The sequence below is a fragment of the Chrysoperla carnea genome, chromosome 1 (assembly GCF_905475395.1).
Source record: "Chrysoperla carnea chromosome 1, inChrCarn1.1, whole genome shotgun sequence".
NCBI lineage: Eukaryota > Metazoa > Arthropoda > Insecta > Neuroptera > Chrysopidae > Chrysoperla > Chrysoperla carnea.
The window spans coordinates 39,389,282-39,412,795 of record NC_058337.1 but is presented as its reverse complement, the minus strand read 5'-3'; the positions used below and the strand labels follow the sequence as shown (position 1 = coordinate 39,412,795).

The 23,514-nt window shown below is 29.0% G+C and overlaps 1 protein-coding gene across 1 annotated transcript in view; it reads left to right on the top strand.

Moving 5' to 3' along the window:
• Positions 1–9,117: 9,117 nt before the first annotated feature.
• Positions 9,118–23,514, top strand: part of LOC123304954 (homeotic protein proboscipedia) — a 124,451-nt gene continuing 110,054 nt past the window's right edge. Inside the window, exon 1 of the mRNA XM_044886522.1 lies at positions 9,118–9,721. Coding sequence (XP_044742457.1) covers positions 9,118–9,721 — 604 coding nt within the window. The remainder of the gene's footprint in view (positions 9,722–23,514) is intronic.

The window sequence follows — 23,514 nt, the reverse complement described above, 5'->3', positions numbered from 1 at the left end:
TCAAATAATTCTAAAAAGTTTTAAAAGACCTACTCAAAACGATTGTGCTTACAAAAGCCAAACTTATTTGTAACAGTTTTATTGATGTAATTGTAGTATCGTTTGTTGAATAATAATAATCAACAACAAAAAATGGATATTTCTTTTTTTGGACTGTCGAATTTGTATGATTGATTGTGAGAACAAATTTTTTGATAACAAATTTTTGTGTGCATAATTTAACTTGAGAAATAACGGTATGTGTTTTACCTCTATGTATGTATGATATATATATTAACATGCTTTTATTAGCTTGACAATGAATGTAATGGAATTTTGCAGTTCAGTTTTTACCTCTTCCGGTTGTCAGAATGCTCTAATATTTTGAAGACGTTCTAAGAAATGGATAATAAAATATGACTGTACCATGAGCCTTTCATCATTGCGGAATTTTAAAAATAAAAACAAGAATAAATGTGAAGATGCAGGGCAGATGTATGTTGGGTGTCAATTTAATTGTAATGTAAAATTCAATGCATGGGGTGCTCTCTACATTAATTCTTTAAATAAGCTGGTTCGGCAGATATCGAGCACCTCACGCGCTTAACTTTTTCACGCGTTTATTTTTGTTTAGAATTAAAATAAATTATTCATTTGGATTGGTTCTAACCTCACGAATGAAGAGAAGACAACATTACCATTACGTACCATCTGACTCTTTTGAAAAATATTCTTATTTCAAGTTAATATTACCTATTAAAGTATTCAAGAAAAGATTGTCCTGGTGATCCTGGTCAGAATACTAAGGTACAGTTATTGATAAGAGTGCAAATTTTCACGTCAATCGGAAGTCAAAAAATCAGGGAAAATTCCGTTGAAATATTCTATTACACTTATACATACATACATATAGGTCAAGCTAAGAAAAGCGTATCCAAATCAAACCTTTTCAATGTTATGCCTGTGTGTGTGTGTGTACGTTTGTGCGTATGTTTGTATGTTCGTTCGGATTATTTCGCCTCGATTATCTCGCGAACCAGTTATGACATTAACACATGACTTGGTTTGTTCAACGCGTAATCGAGTATTTAAGAATTGAAAGAGTTTTCAGCAGAATTAGTTGAGCCGTTTTTTAATAATAATAAAAAACTGGAAAAAACTGAATAAACAGAATCTGAAAAATGGATAAAACACATCATTTATCTATGGAGATAATGATCGTTCCAGAATAAGCTGCTAATTATATAGTATGTATTATATGGGAATATCAGTTATGTGTCTGTGATAAGCGTGTATATTTGGCTAGATAGCCACTCTTAGAGAAGAGTGGCTATCTGTTTTTACTTACATGACGTAACAAAACAAACGCCTACGTAATCAACACTGTCTATACATGGTATTTCAACAATTAAGTCAATTCTTCTTTTGGTATTAAAATACTATTTTTATTGTTTGTTCTCTTGGATATTTGTAAATTTGTATATTTTATAAATTTGGATATTTATATATACTTTTTTAAGAAAATTGTCTTAGCTCTGATGATTTGACTTTGTAAGATGTACACTTTGATATACTTGCATACACCCAAAGGCTTTTATTTCTGTTAGTAAAAATCTAAAATAAAAAAACTATTTTCAGTAATATCCCTTTGCCTATTTCAGATTTTATCAAAAATGGTCTCTTGTGATTAATAAGCATATTCATAGAAAATTTTTGGTTTCCTAGAGATCCATAAGAAATGACACCAATGCAAATGTTGGTGTACCTACCTAAGTTCCAGCTATTTCGTAAGTGAAACGCTGAATCATCATAAATCTTTCAACAATTATGCTGTCATTTTGTCATGTTTCGAACTGAATTCTCATAAAATGGTGATGAAATGTTTCATATTTTTCTAGGAAATATTAGTAGAGTTCTCTGAAGTGTTCCAAAAAATGGTGTCTTTTATAAATGTTTTCGTACAACCATGATTTTCTAATATTTAATCTGCATGTTCCATATCCGAATGTTCTAGAAAATAGTACATAACCTTTGCCTACACTTTTAAGTCTGCTTATGGAGGTAGAGTGGCGTTGACAACGCATTTTGTATTTATTTATTTATTTCTTTTATATACTACAAAATCAGATTTTGTAAAAAAAGGATATTATTACTTTTTTTTATAAAAACATGAAAAATTGATTTGTTTTACCTTCATACTGCTAACTTTATTCAGTACTACCTACGCTACTAGGTATTGGTCAATATATTATTAATTATTTAATATTATATAGAAAACACACAAAAAAAATTTTATTATTTGTTTAATTTATTTTTATCTAAAATCTAAATTACAATATTTTTTTATATTTTTTTTTTTTTGTTTTAATACGAAAAAGATTTTTATTTATTTTATAAATTTTTCATAATATACTCAAGTTATTTTAAGTTTGCAATTTCGTTTGTTTAAGATTTTCGTTTTATTAAGTTTAATATTTTATATCATTTGTGGCACTGAAACTGGCTGAAATGGAGCTTTTCGAAAATATTGTTATCTTTAAATATTCACAAAGTAAAAAATTACCAATTCATAAATATGGCTCATTTAAATAAAAAAGTAAATGCTGATTGAAAATTAAATAAATACCTACTGCATAATTCAAAAACGTTAAAAAGTTAAGATTTTTTTTTTTGTTAATAACCTGTAGTCGGGAACCTCCCCAAGTGGATAACCTTCTCTGTTCTAGCGAGATCGATACTCAAAAGTGCGATTTTCACTTAAATATTGTTAATAAATTTTGCACTTCGCAATATAGTTGATAAAAATCATATTTTGTTCAAACCATTCATACTATTCTAACAGTACGTTTTAAAACAATATTTTGATGATTTTTTAAATAATATACACCCTGTATTTCATTTCAAAATTTCCCGCTCTCGAACGCATGCAATATTTGTGATTTATCACTTAACGAGAACACTTTGAATTTACATTTTAGATTTCGAGTGAATGTTGAATCTTTCCTTGCCATTGATAAATTATAACTCTATAGTAAGTTACAAAAATAGATCAGTAGGTACTAACGCACATATGTTCATTAAAAAACTTAAAAATACAAGTCAATGTTCTTCGAAATTGAAAAATACAAGAAAAATCATAGTAAGTTCCACGAAAAGATGTTAAATACATTTAACTGTTGTATATAGAGGTACAGGCAAGTAGCACTATCACTATAGAAGTTCACGAAGAAAAATCGACTCACTCTTATACATTTTCCGGTTTCTCGCTTACAGCGGTTTTAGAGGGTTAAAATGCCGTGACTTGCAATTACTCTCACTCATAGAGTTTTCTCGCTTTTGCAGTTTTCACTCATCCAGAGTTGACTGTACCTCTAATAAAAGTATATTTTTTTCAGGAAAAAATAAGTTATTTATAGGGAAGAGCAAATAATTTTTCTTCTAATTTTTGATACTTTTTCTCTAGCGTGCTTTCATATACTCAGTCGGAATATTGGAACTATTTTCCTTATCGGGTGTTCGATAGATGGTGGCTACAGAAAAAAAATGACGAACCGATACTTTTTGGTAGTTTATAATCTTGAAATATTAAAAGGATTGTCAATGAGGCCGTGATCCTTGTGATTATTAAAAATAAATACTTCAATTATAGCAAATACAACATAATTCCTACCAGTTTCCCCACGACGCTTCTCGCTCTTTTTGTTATTTAATTTTTCATAATTAGGCGTTTCCTGGTTTTCGAGATAAATGCTACATATATTTTTCTTAAATGTTTCAATTGATAAATTTTATATTTTGCCGACAACATTTTTGAACTTTTTTTTCAATAGATTTGCTATCAATAGATCCCAGAGAAAAAGGCTATATTTTCCTAAATTAAGTAATTAAGTATAACAATATATGCAAATAATTACTTTTTTCTTTCAACTGATAACAAAATTTTTATATTCTTTGTTATGGATTTCAAGTATTGGTAGCTCGTGAAGGAGTGAGTAAATCATATGTTTAATTTAGATTATCTGATTTATTAAACAAGGAAAGCTATTAATAATTGCACTTAATTTATGCCGAATGCATCTTCGAAAAACAACTTAACAGCTTTCTAAGTTGAAATATATCCTTATTTCTTATCCAGAAGCCAACGAGTTTATTCTGCATACAACTTAAGCCCACCAATGTCCCTTGAACGCTTATTCGTGAGAACGGATTAAGCTATAACTTAATCTATGAAACTAACTAATGCCAGTATATCCACAGGTTAAAGTGCAAACTTAAATTGGAAGAAGTTTAAAAACATTTAGTTTGAAGGTGTCTCACCTCTATATATTGTATACAAAACAAAAATAATATATAAATTTGTATATGTTAAAATCATGTAAAGGGTTAAAAGCATAACATAAACATATACACAAGCGAACAAATAACATGCATTGGTAGTATGTATAACGGCGATCGAAAGCCATGTACTATGTAGTGAGAGGAGGCTCAAGTCACTCTCATTTCCTGAAATTCACAGCGTCGAGGAATGATTAATGACCTAACGTGCGGCACGATCAGCCGTGGAATCGAATCAGTAGATGTGAGAGTCGTCCACTACTCATTGCTCTGTGTGTATACGTAAATATATACAAAAATTATTATACATAATTTTTGGTACCTTTAAAACAAAATTATAGATAACAGATTTTTCACCTTCAAACTTTTTAAGAATAAAAATAGAACAGACGGCAAAAAGAATGCAAATAAAATTAAAATATAATAATTTTTACTCGTTGAAGTACTGGGATGTTGTTGATCCGAAAATTCAATGATTGATTGATTTTTCAATGTTTCGATGATATTTATATTTACGAGTTCCCTGATTCCAAACGGCCAATTTTAGCTTTTCGTCTCATGAATATGTATAATTTATTGATAAAATTAGTAAATTTCATCTAAGTACTGTAAGCATCGAAATGCAATCGTGAACGTTTTCTATGGAGAACTAGCTGAAGTCCTAGTCATTTTTCCCATAATTTGGTTCTCCTGCACGTCCCTTTAGACGAAGTTAATGTTCACGAATGAAATAAAATATTCGCTATGACTGAGTATTCAAAAGTTCTCTTGAGCACGAAATCTCTTTAACTAATCTTAAAAAATCTCTTTAAACACATAAATTTTTGCCTTTCCTCGTGTAAGGTCTCTTAAAAACTAATTAAAATAGCAGAAAAACAAAAATAAATATATGCGATAACTTAATTTTGTCTTAAATGTTGATGCGGTAGCTCACAGAATATTTTTTATTACAAGCTTTTATTTAGTTTCACCTGTCCCGTTGTCTGTCTGTAGTCAAATATCTTGCAAGTGAAATTTAAACCACTTTCTGGTTTCCAATTGAGCTGAAATTTTGCATGCACATTTAGGATGACAATGCATGGTAAGATTGTGGCGTCTTGATTTTCCCATCGCTTCCACCATATTTGATATATATATATATATATTCATTTTTTTTAGTCTTAAATTAAAAATAGAAATTACTTTTTAAGGGGCAAGCTTTTATTGTACTAAAAGTAGGAAATAATTTCATCTATGAGTCACTCAGACCCGACTATTTGTAACAGCTTGAGTCGCACAATATCAAGAATGAATCGAAAAATAATTATGCATGTGGAGTCGATGACGCGTTCCGATTCATTTTGGATATTTTAAAATGAACACCTCAAGCTTTTACAAATAGTCGGGTAGGAATAAAAGTATTTTCTTCTGTTAAATGCAATAAAGTCTTGCTCCTTAAAAAGTATATTTTATTAAAATTTTTTTCTATAAAGCCGTGTAGACACACGTATTTACGAATAATTCCAACACCTAACCAAATAATACTTCTTAATTAAATATAATTATCTATAGAAAAATATCATTCCTAATATGGTAGTGCATATATCTTGGTTCAAGAAAAAATTTACTTGCTATACAATATACAGGATTATTCACGTTATTCGACACGAAAGATTAGAACTGAAGAAAACTTTGTTTTTGGGATAGGTGCGGAGACCTATTGGCTGCAAATTTTAAAACTATTTTTGTAGTATACAAGATATCCGGAAAGCATGAAACGTATTGATGTCCAGAAACAAAATATTCTCCAAATGTTTTTTTTTAAGTCGGTAAAAAAAAAATGTTTTACAAACTATTTGTTAACAAATTTATTTGTTTTATAGAAAATTTTTGTAATAGGTACGTTTTTTTAAAACGTTTGAGTTTACTTTTATACCGAGATGATGTATGCGTGAATAGATGAGATGATCCCTATGGAATATTTAAAAAACAACTATGTCGAGTATTATAACACCCTATGTCGAGTATTATAACACCCTAAATTAATAAAAATTGTATATTTGGGATCTTAAAAGTGTTATAAAGCGTGATATTTAATTATAGACTATTTAGGGTTTTACTATAAAGTGCTTATGAAACAACTATTTAGTGACCACTTAAATTTGATTTGAACCGAGAGTAAAATTTGACACAGTTCTTGTAGTGTATTCATCCAGATTTTTTTCACGAACTTGACGCAAAAATATCAGATACCCAATAATCCTTCGAAACGTTGTAATACTGGATGATACATTGAATTTATCAGCCTAACTGTTTTCTAAGCATGTGACTTACAGGGATATATTTTCTTTCTGACCAAACCTGCAGAATTGAGAAAATACCGTTATTCCAGCTTTCCATATATTTTTACGCTAGTTATATTAAAAAATCAAATGGATTTAGATTTTCAGACCCACCTCAAACCGTTCTATTAAAAATTTTTTTAGTGGTTTGGAAATGTTTGAATTACCGATGAATGGGTCCAATGGTTGAAAACAAATTTAAATTTAAATTGCATATTTTTTTGTTTTAAGCCGACATATCCGATATAATGATTGACGCATGCGCACAAAAACTTTTGTATATAGGTATATACATATTATTTCAATTAAATGGCTCCTTGATGACCGAGCTTCGCTCGGTATTATTATTATTATTATTATTATTATTTTTTCGATAAATCCAAGATTGGGCTTATCGAGAGAAAATGCCTTGAAACCCCCTTAATCCTAAATTTCATGAAAATAACTTCCAAGATTATATATACCTCGTTTAATTATATATAAAATATCATAATAATGCTATTTTGAACCATATCAACGTTATATTGGAACTTCGCTTCTTATTAATTCAAATATCGATTATAGCGACTAGTTGCCATTGTAAAAAGTCAGGAATTACGATCAATATGTACTTATATACACTTTCAGTATAAACATGTTTATAACGCTTATAACGATCAAAATGGTTGGTCTCTACAATGTTTGTTACAACCGATTTTACCAAATTTTACTCTATTCTGGAAAACATAGGCGACAAAAATTATTAAATTGTATAAAAATTGAAATTCATATTCACTAAATTTTATTAATTTATTGGTGGAAGAGGCGTGAAAAGCATATAATCAACATTGGATAACAAACCATTTTTGAACATATTTTCAAAAGATGATGTTTCGAAGAAAGAACAATCAATAATTTCGTCATCAGCTTAGAATTTACTGAGCATTTTTGTGTATGAACTTTTTTCTTTAGCTCATCATTATAAAAGAAAACAAATATTTTTGGGTATGCTAACAAATTGAATTTTTCGAAAAATTTTAAGCTCGGTTTGTTTTTACCATTCTTTATCCTGGGAAACACTTAAAACTGGTTTTGTCTGTAAATGAAAAGCCGCATACAATTTTTCGTTTTCACCTGGTATACATTATAGAGAAATCTTATAATACTACATATACACAGGGTGTAAAGATACCGTATCTACCAAAAATATTTTTCGAATATTTTTATTTAAAACAAATTTTAAAAACAAATTCAATACTAAAATAATTTACTTTAACAACAAATTTTAAAAAAAAATGAAAAAAACTTAAAACTTTGTGGTAAAACAAATACGAAATAAATTGTACAACCAGATAATATAATCAGATATCAAAACACAACAGCCAAACGAAGAACAAATTTTAATAAAAAAAAAAGAATATAAAATAAAATACAACAGAACAAAGTCACGTAAAATTTTTTCTATTAAAAAATAATAATTCTGGTTTGTTTCTGTGACAAAACGATACACAATATTTATAATACAAAAATATATCTAAAACTTTGTATATGTTGTCGGCATTTCAGAATTAAATAAAACACAGAAAAAAAATAATAAGAAATACAAAAAAAAAAAAAAAAAAATTCCTTTTTCCATCTATATGTAACCTATAATTGCGGTATCTGCTTGAATTACCACCGCCTGTACACCCGCACTCCTAACAATCTTCTAGATCGTACAAAAGTTAGTTCCATACAAGTCCGTCACATAACATACAATTTTTAGAACGGAGTGAGCGAGCGCAACGTTAAAATATTTTCAACTTGAAAGTTCCCGCCTCTAGCTTCAGGCTGCTCGGCTAACAATCTGAAGTACACAACACGCCTATATAACATCAGAGGGTTGAGCATACTTACTATTGGTGTATTATATAGTCACATGACTTGTGTCGTCATCAATGAGAAACAAAAACAACAAAGTTTAACAAAGGAATTACTTGACTACAACAAATGTTTGTATGTTCAAATTTTATATACATAACTCGCGCTCATAATGCTAACACAACAATCGCAGTCACAAATATCAACAAACAATCGCGCGCAACATACCTACATGTGACTGACGACGACGCTCGCTCTCTTTATTATATTTTATGTGTATAGTGTTTTCATATTCATACAACTTCGTTTTAAAACTGTTTGTGATTCAAAAAAAAATATTAAAAATAAGATACTATTCATTGTTGTAAAGTTACGAAACCTGTCATATTTATAGTGCAATTTTCCTCCTATTTTTCAATTGTTGCCTTTTCCTGCAGGTACAATTTTTATTATGTGTTTATTGTGAAGTTAGTTTAAGAAAAACAAAATTAAATTATTAAGTGCTGTGAGATTTTGTTCAAAAATTTGTTTCTTTTTTTATTTAAAATGTTCAAAATTGAGGAAATCGCGAGAAAGTGATTTGAATGTCAATTGTAAAATAATTTTTTTGGGACGTAATAATTTGTAGTAAAATTATTTTTCAATGACACTTGTAAGTCCACCATTAGTAAAAACAATTATAAATTCGCATCATTTTGGAAGTGATAGTGATCATCACCAAGCATCAATCATAACGACGACATCATCACCTGGTGCAGTACCAACAGTGCCAACGTCCACGATGCGGGTGAAAAATCGTACACAAACTGGACATTTAGTCGATGGTGAATGTCCTGAGGATGATTTTGTGGCGGTTAAAACACGACCACCGACGCCAGTTCTATCAGCTGGTGATCCACAACAACAACACAATACACCCGCCGGTGCAGCCGCAACTGGTGGATTTTGGTTAGCCGCTGTGAATGCTGCATCCGGAGGGGCTGTACATCCATTAGATGGTTGCAATGAAACTGGCTTTATCAATAGTCAACCATCAATGGCAGAATTTATGACTGCATTACCACATTTGTCAAATGATATGCAAGGACCACCCGTGGGTCCGCTAAGTCCACAACAAACACCACCCGGTGGGTATCCAATGGATCCACATGGTCAACCGCCGCACGGCCTAGGATCACCAGGTGTAAATGTGCCTGAATATCCATGGATGAAAGAGAAAAAAACAACACGGAAAAATAGTCAACAAGGTAACGTCTCAAATACATTTCAATCAAAATTAATCACAATTGACTTTAATCAATCATCAATCAATAATTTTGTTTGATAGATTGTATTCAAGGTATAGGTACCTACATAATATCTATATGCAATGAAGTAGCTTTACTCTATATAGATTTGCCTGTCATTTGACCTTTCACTTGATCGGTCATCAGTCATAAATACATGTACAACATTCAAATAGTAATGACTTGTCATTATTTAGTTCAACTTGAAGTTCAACAATATTTATTGATTCTAATTATTATGTCTCATATTCTAATATTAAGACGCTATGGATGTTGATAAATCATTTGATTTTCTTGAAAAATCAATACATTTCTAATAAATAATTTTAAATTTCTCAAGAATAATATAACAATAAATAAAAATAAAAATGAAACTTTTCTCGCGAAACGAAAACAATGTATTGCGCGAAAAAATTTTTTTTTACCGCAAGTAAATTTCTGATCGCTATAAGAATATTATTTCTACCTTTAAGGTTCTTTAGTATTGGTTCTATAGTCTAGAAATTATTGTTTTGTGTATCTAAGCAAAGATAATATGATTGCGTGATTTTCCGCAATCACTGATAAATTTACGCTATCATTGATAAGTTTATCTCGTGAAATTATTGTGTGTCCTAAGATAAGTCTACTATAGCTTTTGCTTGTTACAAAAATCTCGTATGATGGGCTTTTCGTATAAAATAAAAAGTTGCAAAATAACAGCAGGCTTTGTTTTATTAACATGTTGTACGTCCCTAGATGCAGAGTCGATTTGTATAGGGTTGAAAAGTTTTGTTAATGATACGACGATTTTTATGTTCATGACATTACAAAATGCTGAATTGAAACTCTATTCTGAGAAGGAGTTGAAATTTTCAATTTTGAAAATAAGCGTTTGTGCATTAAAAAGAAATATATGACGGAAATCATAAACATTTTGAAATACCAGGCTCCCAGTTACGACGGGTGTCGAACATAATTGATTTTGAATTAGTCAAGTATTTTTATAATTTTTTTAGAATAACAAAAAACTTACGCTACGATATTTTTTGCCAACTATTAATTTTCAAATTTCCCAACCACATAGAGAGGAAACGCCCCGCCCTCTATTACGGAAATTTTCGTTTAAACATAAATTGATGAGTTAAGCATCGTTAAATTAACCAAGAATTTCTAAGGATATATTTATTAAAAACAGCCTGTGCAGATCGATATCCAAATATAAAGACTTATCTCTTAAAATAAACGAAAATTTTATGAGCGGTTCCGCGACTGTTGATCATAGGAGGGTTGATTCACAAAGAACATTTCCTCATATGGATCTTTTAATAAATTTTGCTGAAACATTAAGAAAAAAATTACCAATTAAGTCAGTCATGCCAGTAAAATAAAATTACCAATTGTCGCTCGGATTAATTTTGACTGAATCTACTATAGCTATTCATCTTTCAGATTTCGAAATGAAAAATTATTGGAAATCTACTAACGATTTAATCTGAGGGACAAACTAACTGCGGAAAAATTGATTAGAAATATTATCATAATTATTAATTGAAATAAATACCACAATACTCGAAATAAAATTGTATATTAAGAAATTCTATTCAAAAATACAATAAGTTAAGTTTTTAAGAATTTCTTAATTAAAAATTTTATTTCGAGTGTCGTGGTATTTATTTCAATAACTATGTGAACTATGTCTCAACTCGAAGTCAACAAAAATTCATCCTTATATTAACATAATTGTTAATGCACACATCAAACTCGTAACAGATATATTCAACTATTCATAAATATCAGCCCAACATAGTCCAACTAAATGTAACTTAAAATATACAAGATATAAAGATCCAGTGAATACATCGAAAACTCAGTTAGTTGAAGTGATTTATGTATTTTGTCATCGGATCATTAAATGAGGCCTAGTTTTTTAATCAAAGGCAAAATATTATTTTTGTGTAAATGTACCAAAATACCCACTAATAACTCCCAAATTACAAACAGAATCGCTCCTCGATGCAAAATGCAGCAATATTATGTTTTGCAGGGACTGTAAAATAGCTGCGGGCAACGAGAACAATGGGGAACATTTAAAAGATGGATGAAATTTTCTTGAAACAAGACAGAACTTCGTACACAAAGGAATTTTTATTGCCACAAGTAAATTTCTTTTCGCTACAAAAATTATTTGTTTTTTCATTTAAACTTTTGGTTCTATATTGCTCAAATTAAACGTGGCTTTCTTTCATGCAGTGTTTCATGAAAAGAAATAAATCCTTTTTTCCAAATTTATTACTTTCACTAAATAACTAAAAAAAGAAGTTTGATTTGGACTATCGATTCACTAAGAAAATTGGAAAAAAAAACGTTTTAGAATGTTTTCTTTTTTTTGGTCATTAGAATTAAAACTGGACGACGAAATGATTATTGATTAAAAACTGGTAGTGTGTATTATAGATTGAACTTCCCAGTCCCTCCACCATTTAACTAATATATTTTATACAAGTGTTTTTTTTAAACTTGACATTTTTAAACATTAGTCGAAAACTTGAAACATAAGTTTTGTAGAGAAAAATGCTTCAAGCCAAAAATGTTTGGTTAATAGGTGCACATCATTCAGGTTCAATGAAAAGGCGTACAGGCTCATACCTGGAAAGAGATAGAAGGAATCTTTAAATAAGAAAGTTGTTCATTAATAAAAAAGCCAATGTTTTTGTTCGAAACGCAACGTCTCTGAATGCAAAGTTTTACACAAAATTTTTTTAGTATATCTTATTCAAAATCTAAGTATATCTTATCGAATGAAGTAATTCACTAAAAGGAAAATTATAAAATTTAATTTATTTATGTTTCTATCGCTTGTCAATTATGAATCAGAAGTCTGTAACTTGTCAATTATGACCTTTTTATGGACTCTAATAGACCAGGTTTGAGGCATTTCTTTCAAAAAGCAATATTTTGAATATTCGTATAATATTTTTTTTAGGAAAAATAATTTCGATCAAAAATTGTATTAAGAATATCTATCAATCTTTATGAAAAATTTCTTTTTAACTCAAAGTTTGTGTTTCATTGTGAAAAACGTAAAAATTATTTTTTACATTAAGTATAGTAAATTTTTTTTAAAATTTTACGCTTTTTTGGAAAGGATAGCTTAGGGTTAAAGAAAGATGTTTTTGGCAGATATAATTTATAAACATCGAATCTTTAACCGAATTTCGTATGGATTAGACAGCTTAGAAATGAATCTGTAAAATCGACCCAATAATTTTATCCTGTTTCCAATCGATTGAAGAATCTTATTTTGACATAGTGCATAAGAATATTTCCAAATATTAGTTTGAAAAGAAAAAAGTACAAAGATTAATTAATCCTATATTTCAAATTAAAATTTCGTTAATAAAAAGTTTCTTATAAATCTTATACCCAATTTTGAAACACTTGAAAATTATTGAAAACCTTACGGGTTGTACTTTTTAAATAAGTAAAATTTTGCTGAATTTTTGTTCGATCTAAACTGTGATTTAGATCGAAGCTATCAGTTGTACTTATGTAATATTTTGTTTTTTTATATCAAAAGGGTATTGTGCTGTTGGCCCATGTCATCTAAAATCCTGGTTTCTTTCATCGGAAATGTCTTTTCTATTCTAAAGAAATATTTATACAGTAGAAAAATGGGCCGGAATTTCAATCCAGCTTTAACTTTCATCAATTGTTGGAATTCTTACCAAAAATCTTTAAAGACAACTTCGATATATGTATCAATACAGGACTATAATGAAATTTTTAGCTATAAAAACTTTTCATATATTAAATTCGATTCAGTTTTATATTTTTTTCGTTGGCCTAAACGGAAATCAGATCCAATTTACGAATCCTTAAAAACAATTATGAATGCAAATTATCAAAATAGACTAGAAATGTCTTGATTTGAATTTTGTCTACATCAGATTGCCAATCTATTTTTTGGACTAAAGATTGGTCTATTTCGAATTATAGCTTTTTATGAATTGTAGTTTACTCCAATACACACCTACACGATTCAATTCCAAGTAATGTCTAATAATAATAATAATAAAAATATTCATAATAATACAACAATAGCGTTAGGGAATTTAAGTATTTCACAGTTGCACACACAATACCTATGTACCTATCTATGTATACTGTAGTGTATACTTTTTTAAATATTATAATATTATTTTTTATAACAACGACCTAAATGTGTTTTTATAATTATTATTATATGACTGGCTTTTTATTATTCATCATAATATAACATCTATTTTTAAGTATTATAATAACAATTGTAATAATAATCATATAAAATTATTACTTTTTTATTTTTAAGTTGGTAGTATGGAATATTATTTATATTTCCATACACAGGATTTGAAAAATACGGAAGGTAGAATTGTATCAATCAAATGTGGAATGATTCATAACTAGCTAAAAGTATAACGTTGTAATGGCTCGCGATAAAATTATACTTCAATTATTGACAAATATTTTTTATTTAATTGTTCCTCATTAAACGTTAATTTCTTTAAAACATCAGGTTGTAAACCATGATCCATGTTATTATCCGCTGTGAAAATATTCAATTCATTTTTGATTTTAAATTTATGACAAATACAACAAAACCAATCTTTATTAATTTGTAAATCAAACCAACGACGATGACATACATTACATACTTCAAAATTCAAATTCTTTTGAGCAATCTCAAAATTTTCTGCATACATTTTAAAATTAATATCATCTCGATAAAGATTCTTCTTGATCTTGTTTTCGTCGTTTCCGATGATCACGCATTAATGATCGATTACGATCACGCTCTTTACGACCAGTCACCGTACGACGTCGTGGAATTTTATTGCTAACATTACAATTAATTAATAAATAACTTTAAAATTATAATAACTATAATTAAAATTTTTTCTTTTCTTGTTCTAATATCACTTAATTTTTTAAGTTATTCTACAGTAGAACTGCAAAAATTAATTGTTTATGTTTTGTTATCACGTTTTTTTTTTGTATTTTTCATTATGAAGTTTTTTAATACTTGAAAGAATTTACAGATGGCCACTCAAATAAAATTAATATTAAATGCAGCTAATTATATTTTAGTATTAGATGTACCTCACAGATGGTGTCACTGTCTCTGCATATATATATAGATATATACATACATGTAATAAATAAAAAATACTGTTGTTTTTTATTATTTATATAATTTTTTATAAAAATAATGATTGATAACACATCTACACATTATAAATATGGAACTACAACATTTCATTTCATGTTTAAATCTTTTGTATTTTTTTTTGTAAAGTTTACCACTAAAAAGTTACATTTTAATCTAGTAAAGGCTCGCTTCGCTCGCCTGATGAATCAAAACATTTCTCTGGAGAATCAATTATTCAAACTAAGTAGAAAAGTCCTCAAGAAGTCTTTATGCTTCGATGCACCACTAAGAAGATGTGGCTTTGCTTACTTTTTTTTTTTAATTTTTCAAATAATTTTACGAAAAATGAAAGATATATTTTTCGATCAAAGTTTTAAAACATAAAAAAATAATAATTTGAAATAAATAACTTTGATCGTTAACTTTTTTGTAGGTAAATATCAGACTTCGATAAGAATGATCCGATGATAGATTGTAGTAAAATTGTTATTCAACATCTTCGCTCCTGACAAAAATTTTTTTTTTCTAATATTATGCGAAATATCCTCAAAATTATAAGTGAAGCTCTATCTTGTTCATGGTAGATAGGAACGAGCTATTTCTAAGACTTTTGAATTATTATAGCTTCAAGAATTTATTAGAAGCTAATGATACTCTCTGTATAGAGTGTGCCGCTGAGACCGATTTTGACTATGTTCTCTTTTATTGAGAATGGATATTTTGTCAAAAGTAGGATTATACGTATCTTTCAATCTTCACAGAGGTACCAGTTACTATCTACAAGATGGGATGCTTTGAAATTAATAACTTGAAGAAAACACTCGAAGGATATACAAGTGCAAAAAAATGTTACAGTAAAGTAATAGAAAGAACATTTTCAGGATTGTTTGAAATACCTGATCACCTGATTTTTATTTTCTAAAGATAGGAACCGAATCCAATCCGGTATATTTTGAATGAAATCGAGGCTTGTTCTTACATATGAAAAATATCCTTAACTTAAGAAAATTGGCTTAGAGAAATATTTATACTTTCGATGCAAAAAAAACAAAGAAAAACAAAAAATTAAATTAATTAACTTAATATTTAATAGAAATAATTTTCGCATTGCAATTTAAATTAAATTTACAAAATTTATAAATTTTCCAGTATAATAGTTACTCATTTGATTTCTTTTTTTCACTCATACAAAAATCATATTTTGTATATCCTTTTTAACTGGAATTAATTGTATTTTATACCAGATAGATATTTTAGTCTCAATGGTACTACCTTGGCCAGTTGTACCCAACTAAAAACAATCTATAAAAATGTTTGCGTGTCAGATCGCCATATAATCTTTCTACAATGGCTGGCAAAACTCTTTTTGAAAAATAAAAATTCATTTGTGTACATGTGCATCGCGTGTTTTACAAACATTATAAATGCTACTGTTTTTATATATAGTATCATGATTTTTTAAATGTGCAACGATATAATATATACATACAGACTCAAACCTACCTATTTTATAAAAAAATAAAAGAAGGAATAACAAAGTCTGCTTTTTTTGTAATTATTCATAATAAATATTGAAAAATATATGCAGAAAATCAATTCTGACAATAATATCGGAATAGCATTGTTATGATTTCATTATATTAATTAATAAACATTACATTAATTAATAAATCATATGTTTTTATTAATTTATCTATTTACTTCTAAAAAATTCGATACCATCGAACATCTCTACATCTGGCAGGCACTTGAACGATGCGGTATTCAAGACTAGTATGTCCGTCTAATTCAGAGAATTTACAAGAACACTACAGCTCAATTACGATTGGAAGCAGGCGGTACGAATTTCCCAGCAAACTAAGCCTGAGAGAAGGAGATCCCCTGTCACCCAAATTCTCTAACGCTGCTCCAGCTTGTATTTGACGTCTTAAATTCGTAAAACTGCGGTATCAAAATCGACGGTATTTATTTGTCAAACCTTAGATTGGCAGATGACCTGGTTTTGTTTGCATCTAGTCATAGCCAACTCCAAACCATGGTAAACCACATAAATGTACGAAGCAAACAAGTAGGATTACATGTAAATATAGATAAAATGAATAGTATGTCAAAGGAGAGACGGGGTACAGACATAACAATTAAGGGTACAAATATCGAAAACGTCACAAGCTTTAAACATTTAGGGCAGATCCTATCTTTTGATTTTAAGCTGATACGAAATCAGACAAAAAACAAAAACAAAGGATGTAGTAGTAAGTGTTAAAACTCTAAAGTGGAGATGGGTGGAACACATCTACCGATTAAGAGACTGTAGATGGACATTACGTTGTACTGCGTGGACACCCGGTATAACCGCACCCGGAGGAAAGGCCGTCCTATCAAACGATGACGAGACGAGCCGGTATCGTTTGCGGGTGATCGCTGGTCAAGAAGGGCTCTAGATAGGAACGAATAGTTTATTCTGGAGGAGGCCTTTGCTCAACCTATGTGATGAATGACTCCTGTTATTATTATAATTATTATTAGTTACTTCTATCGCTTCAGATTATCTTACAAAACTCATTTTAAAAAGCCAAAAATTGGAAATTCGTTTAATTGAAAAAATAAGTAGGGATTTAACTGGCTAGTACTGGGTATATCTGGAAAACATCGTTTTTCATCTTCTGTTCCCCATGAACTATCACACACTAATCAGTAACCTTAATTGGTTGGGATACGATCAACGACAGTTATCAAGACTACTAGGTTCTCCTTTGAGTCATTATTCTCTCTATTATCCCCTTGAAATACTTCGATTTTGAAAATTATTTTTATTAGAAATCCTGACGTGAGCGCAGTTTTTAATTTGTTACCTACTACTAACTTGATGATGATATAAATTTCATACCATGTATATATGAAATACATCAAGGTATACTAAGTTTAGTCCCAAGTTTATAAGGCTTAAAATATTTTTGAGACGAACAAAATTTTGATAAAGGTGTTTTTAAAATCACCTAATTAATCACTCAAAAACCAAAAGAGATATCCTTATAAAAAAGTAAGCAGCTGTTGTTTGAAAAATTTTTCTTATAACTCACTGGTTACCCGTGAGAGCACAAATCACGTTAACACATTATACATGTATTGTGTTGTATCAAGTATACATTTATTATATATATGCATGTGTTTGTTTGTTAATATGTCCACTGAGGAAGTGAGAAGAAAGTTAAGATAATATATTTCTTTACTGACAATTAATGTGATATAAAAGTTCAATAAAATTTACTAAAGCTAAATAAAAGCGTGAAAGTGGAAGGGCATAGTATGGATAAGTCAACATAGAAAAAAAACTCATAAATTTTGGTAACACTTAGACTAAAAGTAATGGCTGTGGGGCTATAGAACTAAAAAAATGCAAATCAAACAGTATTGAGTTGAGGAAGAAATTATAAAAAATGTTATATCAGTAATGTTTTATTACGTTGCAATCATGTTTCGAGCCCATGCTACCAAAGACAAATTCATAAAAGCTTAACCCGTTATAACTCAACTTCTCAGAGCTCTTATTCACCGGATCGTTTTTTCTTTTTTTTCAAGTATTTTTTTCGAAAACTTACAAAAATAGTGACAAGCTATCGATTCTTCATTTTGATTTCAGCCATGAAAAACAAGATTATTCAACTAGCATTGATAACTTTCCACGCTTGTTTGCTTTCCACGCATTCTTAGTGTGATTCATTACACTTAAAAATTATTTGTAGTTCTTAGCCCATATTTCAATACAAGAGTGTTGTCTTAGTTTCTTGAACTAAAATTTTGTATAGTTATTTAATATCGTGGTATTTATTTCAATAACTATTTCTGAACTCAAAGTCAAAAAAAATTCATTCTTATACATAATTTAGCAATTTCGGGAATGGGAAGACACAAATCACTTGATTTACTTTAACACGAAGGCAGTATACTTTTGGCAACCATATTATAGTAGCATTGGTTTTAATTTAAAAATTGGAAATCGATAGGTGTACGAAATTTTTCGAAATTCCATTTTCCATAAAAGCCTCATTTTTTAAGGTCAATTTTAATCTATTTACTTTAATTAAAGCAAATTTGTGCCTATTATCATTTTAATATGACTTTTTATAATTTGTATTCGTTTTCCAAATTTCGCACTAAAATTTAATGCTCTAACTAGCTGCAGGGAAAACCAGCAATGCCAACTAAATATTTTTTGGAGTTATCCCAACTTCAAAATACAATAATAGATAACATACTTTTATTTTACGAAATAAAAATAAATTTTTGATGATCTAAACAAAAAACCAATAAAAAACACTTAATAAAAATTGTTGTAACATAAACGTTATTGAGTGATAAAATTCGATATCGTAAACATATAGATATATGTAAGCAACCAACGCGTAAACAAATATCCGAAGACAATAAAAATAAAACCATATATACACATGGATGTGTAACCTTATAAAGTAGTCGAACATATTGGTATACGTTGTATAGTAAATACATGTCCTTTGTATATTTAAGGGACAAATAACTGGACAATTTATAACCCTTAGTATGTATAGAATATTATTTGACTATAATACGTTTTATTATGTGTAAATAGAGGTAATCTTATATAAGATTCCTGTAGGATTAAATTCTAAATGTGCTAAATATATAAATATTATATAATTCGTATTATTGAAAGTATTATACTGTTATGTAGGAAATGAAACATTTAAGGTTGCAACTCTATGGAACCATTTTTAACGAAACCTGGCTGAAAATTTTCGCATGAGTGTGTAGAAGAAACGATGCGTGCGTAGTCATGGTAAGGACAATAAAATCGATGCTAGCGCTTCCAGTGAAAAAATTTTGGCGATAAAGAAGGCTGTTATGACTAATTTGCAGTTCTTTACATGTTAATCTTATAGAAAATGGCAAATTAAAATTATTGAAAAACACTAATTAGTTAAATTTTATGAATTAAAAATTGTGAAAATAAGAAATCAAATTGCATAAATATTATTTTTCAAATGTAAATTATCATAATTATTTATTTAAATTTGTGAGACAATATATAATGCAAGACAATATATAATGTAAGTCATAAATGCAATCCATAAACTTATATATGCATCCATACAATTCTATAATTAAAGTAGTGTATCGTTACCATGGAAAAGCCTGCAATAAAACTCACGCACGGTGCGAATACCATGCACACACGCGTGCGCTTAGAAGCTAGCCCAAGCTAATTCTGATACAAAATCATGAAATTTGAATAAAAACAGTTTTTGGAGTCAATGTTTTAGGGTATTCTATGTATTTTATATCTCGTGGCATTTTTTTCTAAAACTCATCGTTTTTGAGATACAAGATTGAAATTGAGATACAAGATTTTTGATTGAAAAAAGAAAAATCTAATTTTGATGAAAATTTGATATTGTCGAAATTAACGGTTCTTGTGTTATTTCGATCAAATATTTAACATGAAACTTATTGCACCTCATAAAATGGATGATTTAAAACAAAATTTTTATATTTTGTCTCTTTTCTCCTCCCCTTACCGTTTTTGAAATATAAGCGTTATAAAACAAAATTCGTATTTATAAGCTTAAATTTCGTCATCAACAAAATTGACGATTATCGTATATGATTGTGATCAAATATTTTATTTAAAAACGGTTGAAATCTATATTTTGAGCTATTCTAACAACTTTTTGTATTTTGTCATTTTACGCTCATTTTCGAGATATAAGCGTTAAAAAAAAAGCGTAAAGCGCTTCAAACTCGACAAATCGCGGAAATGATGAGGTAAGTTGAAAAATTACAAAATTACACGGACACAAAAAGTTCTTAGAGCAGTCCAAAATATAAATTTCAATCAAATATTTGGTTACAATCATACGAAAATCGTTAATTTTGTTGATGACAACATTTTAGCTTAAAAACGCGATATTTTGTTTTGATACTGATAACTCACAAACGGTGAGGTGAGGCCAAAAGAGTCAGAATATACAAATTGCTAAAAATCATCCGTAATATAAGGTACAAAAAGTTAAATATTTGATCGAAATAACACAATACCGTTAATTTCATCAAAATTAGGTTTTCTTCTTTTTTTCAATCATTCGTATCTCTTAAACAGTGAGTTTTAGAAAAAGAAAGTCACGAGATAAAAAATGGTTAAAATTTCATTAGTTTTCGGTAAAATTAGCATGGGCGAGCTTCTAAGTACGCTCGTAATGCTCACTCTTCGCAAGCATTTAATGTTTCTTAATACTGAATATGCAATTAACATTGATCCATTCTTAGTTGTATCTTAAAATAATAATCTCATCAAATAAATGAAAAACTTCAAACTAAGAAGATTAGATTATGTAAAATTTACTATTTCTACCGTTACTTAGTTAGTTTGCGTCACAGCTATACAGATAATAAACCAATTTTTTTTTCTTGCATATAGAAGATAATAAGAAACAACTGCATCGCCAGACGACACCTCTTAAAGTTCTTCACTGATATTATTATATAAACTTTAGAAAAAATAATCATATATTGAATGCCTCAGGCATGAACTTGATAAAAAAAAAGTGTATTTATTCCATTCGTTGTTCTTTCGTTCGTTCGCCGTTTGTTACTCTCCATTCAAGTGTGCGGTTGGTGTAAGTTAAATATAAAACTTTTGTACCATTTAAATTGACAGCTGATTTTTATCAAATATATAAAATGAGATATCTTTAAAATTAGTTAAAGTAAAATTTACTCTATGTATTTTTATTTTAACCATCCCTTAAATTAACCTCCTACCCACCCATCTGCCACCTCGAAAACAACCAATGTTGTCTGTGTCTCATAATCTAATTTAATGTCTGCAGAAGCTTTCTTTTTTTTCTTGATATTTTAAACCACCTTATCATAACTTTTTATTTAATTTTTTGTTCCTTGTAAAAATGAGGGCACATTCATCAATTAGTTTTATTGATTTTTGTTTGTGTATAATTTTATTTTATTAATAAATTTAGAGAATATTATTCTCATTGCCTACTTTGTAAAAGGAATATAAAATTCTTCTGACGGTTCTGGAATGCGTCATCTGGCAAGATAATATACGGCTTTAATTTTAGAATTGGCCTTATGGATAACAAATAGAATTGGACTGTATGTTGGATAACTGTTTTTTAGAGGTGAATTCTTGTGGAGCATGAAATATCTTCTTTTTTTGTATCAATAACACGGCCTAACATTGGATACCACACTTCTACTGCATGCTACCAAAAAGAACAATCCGTGCTTACGGTTGAGGAAATATAAAACCAGCCTTGCTTGGTAATTTATCTACAAAAATTAAGGAAAATAAAATTTCTATAATAAGTAAAGTTGTAGGAAATAAGCCTTACTACAATTTATCATCACGTTATTTTTTCGGCAACCGTAATACTTTTGCTAAGAAATTTACATCCAAAGTCCTAGAATATAAATTTTGAATTTTATTTTAGGACAGATGATAAATTATAGAAAACTTTACTTTCCATAATAGTCTAGTGTAATTAAAATTTTGTTTCTAGTCCTAATTTAATAAATTTTTAACAGGTAGGGGCTGGTGGAAATGTGAGTTTGGGGTGTAAATAACATAGTAAACAACAATTAAACTCGAGACCTTTGGAAATTAGGAAATGGGAGTTCATTTTAGGGTTTGAAAATTTTTTTTTTGGGATTTAGGGCAGAAAATGACCTTGTAGAGGAAAATATTCAGCTGGAAAGTTCTTGATAAAATTAATTGTAAAATTTTGTAAGAAATTTTTACAGTTTTTCGCGATTTTCTCATGGAATTTGAGGTGATGTTGAAAAAAGCTCCTCACAAAAGTTTTGCAATTAATTATTATCAAGAACTTTCCTGTTGAACATTTTCCGCTACGAGGTCATTTTTTGCCCTAAATCACAAAAAAACTTTTTCAATCCCTAAAATGAACCCCCAATTTGTAATTTCCAAAGATCTCGAGTTTAATTGTCTTTTATATGTTATTTACACCCCAAACTCACATTTTCACAGTCGCTGCCTGTTAAAAATTTATTGCCCTCAAAACCTACATACATTAGGCTATAATATTATTTACGAAATATAAATTCTCTTAGTACCCATTAGCCGAATCTCATAAAGTTAAAAACGATAATTATCGCAGCCGATTTTTAAGGGTGTAAAAAAACTCTTCATCTTAGTATAATATTATCGAAGATAATAAATGAGAACTCTAGGATATGTCGAAATAAATTTCGATTTTTGCCCCAATTCCTAGATCAGTTTTTTGTATTTTTAAAATACGTATTTTCGACTACCAAGTAGTCATCATCAGTAAGAATTAGCTAGTGAATGTTACTCTTTGCTAATTTGGTGGCGGACTGCAGTCCGCCACCAAATTAGCAAAGAGTAACATTCACTAGCTAATTCTTACTGATGATGACTACTTGGTAGTCGAAAATACGTATTTTAAAAATACAAAAAACTGATCTAGGAATTGGGGCAAAAATCGAAATTTATTTCTTCATCTTAGAATAAAGTTAAAAATTTACAAATTCCGATATAATAAATAATAAA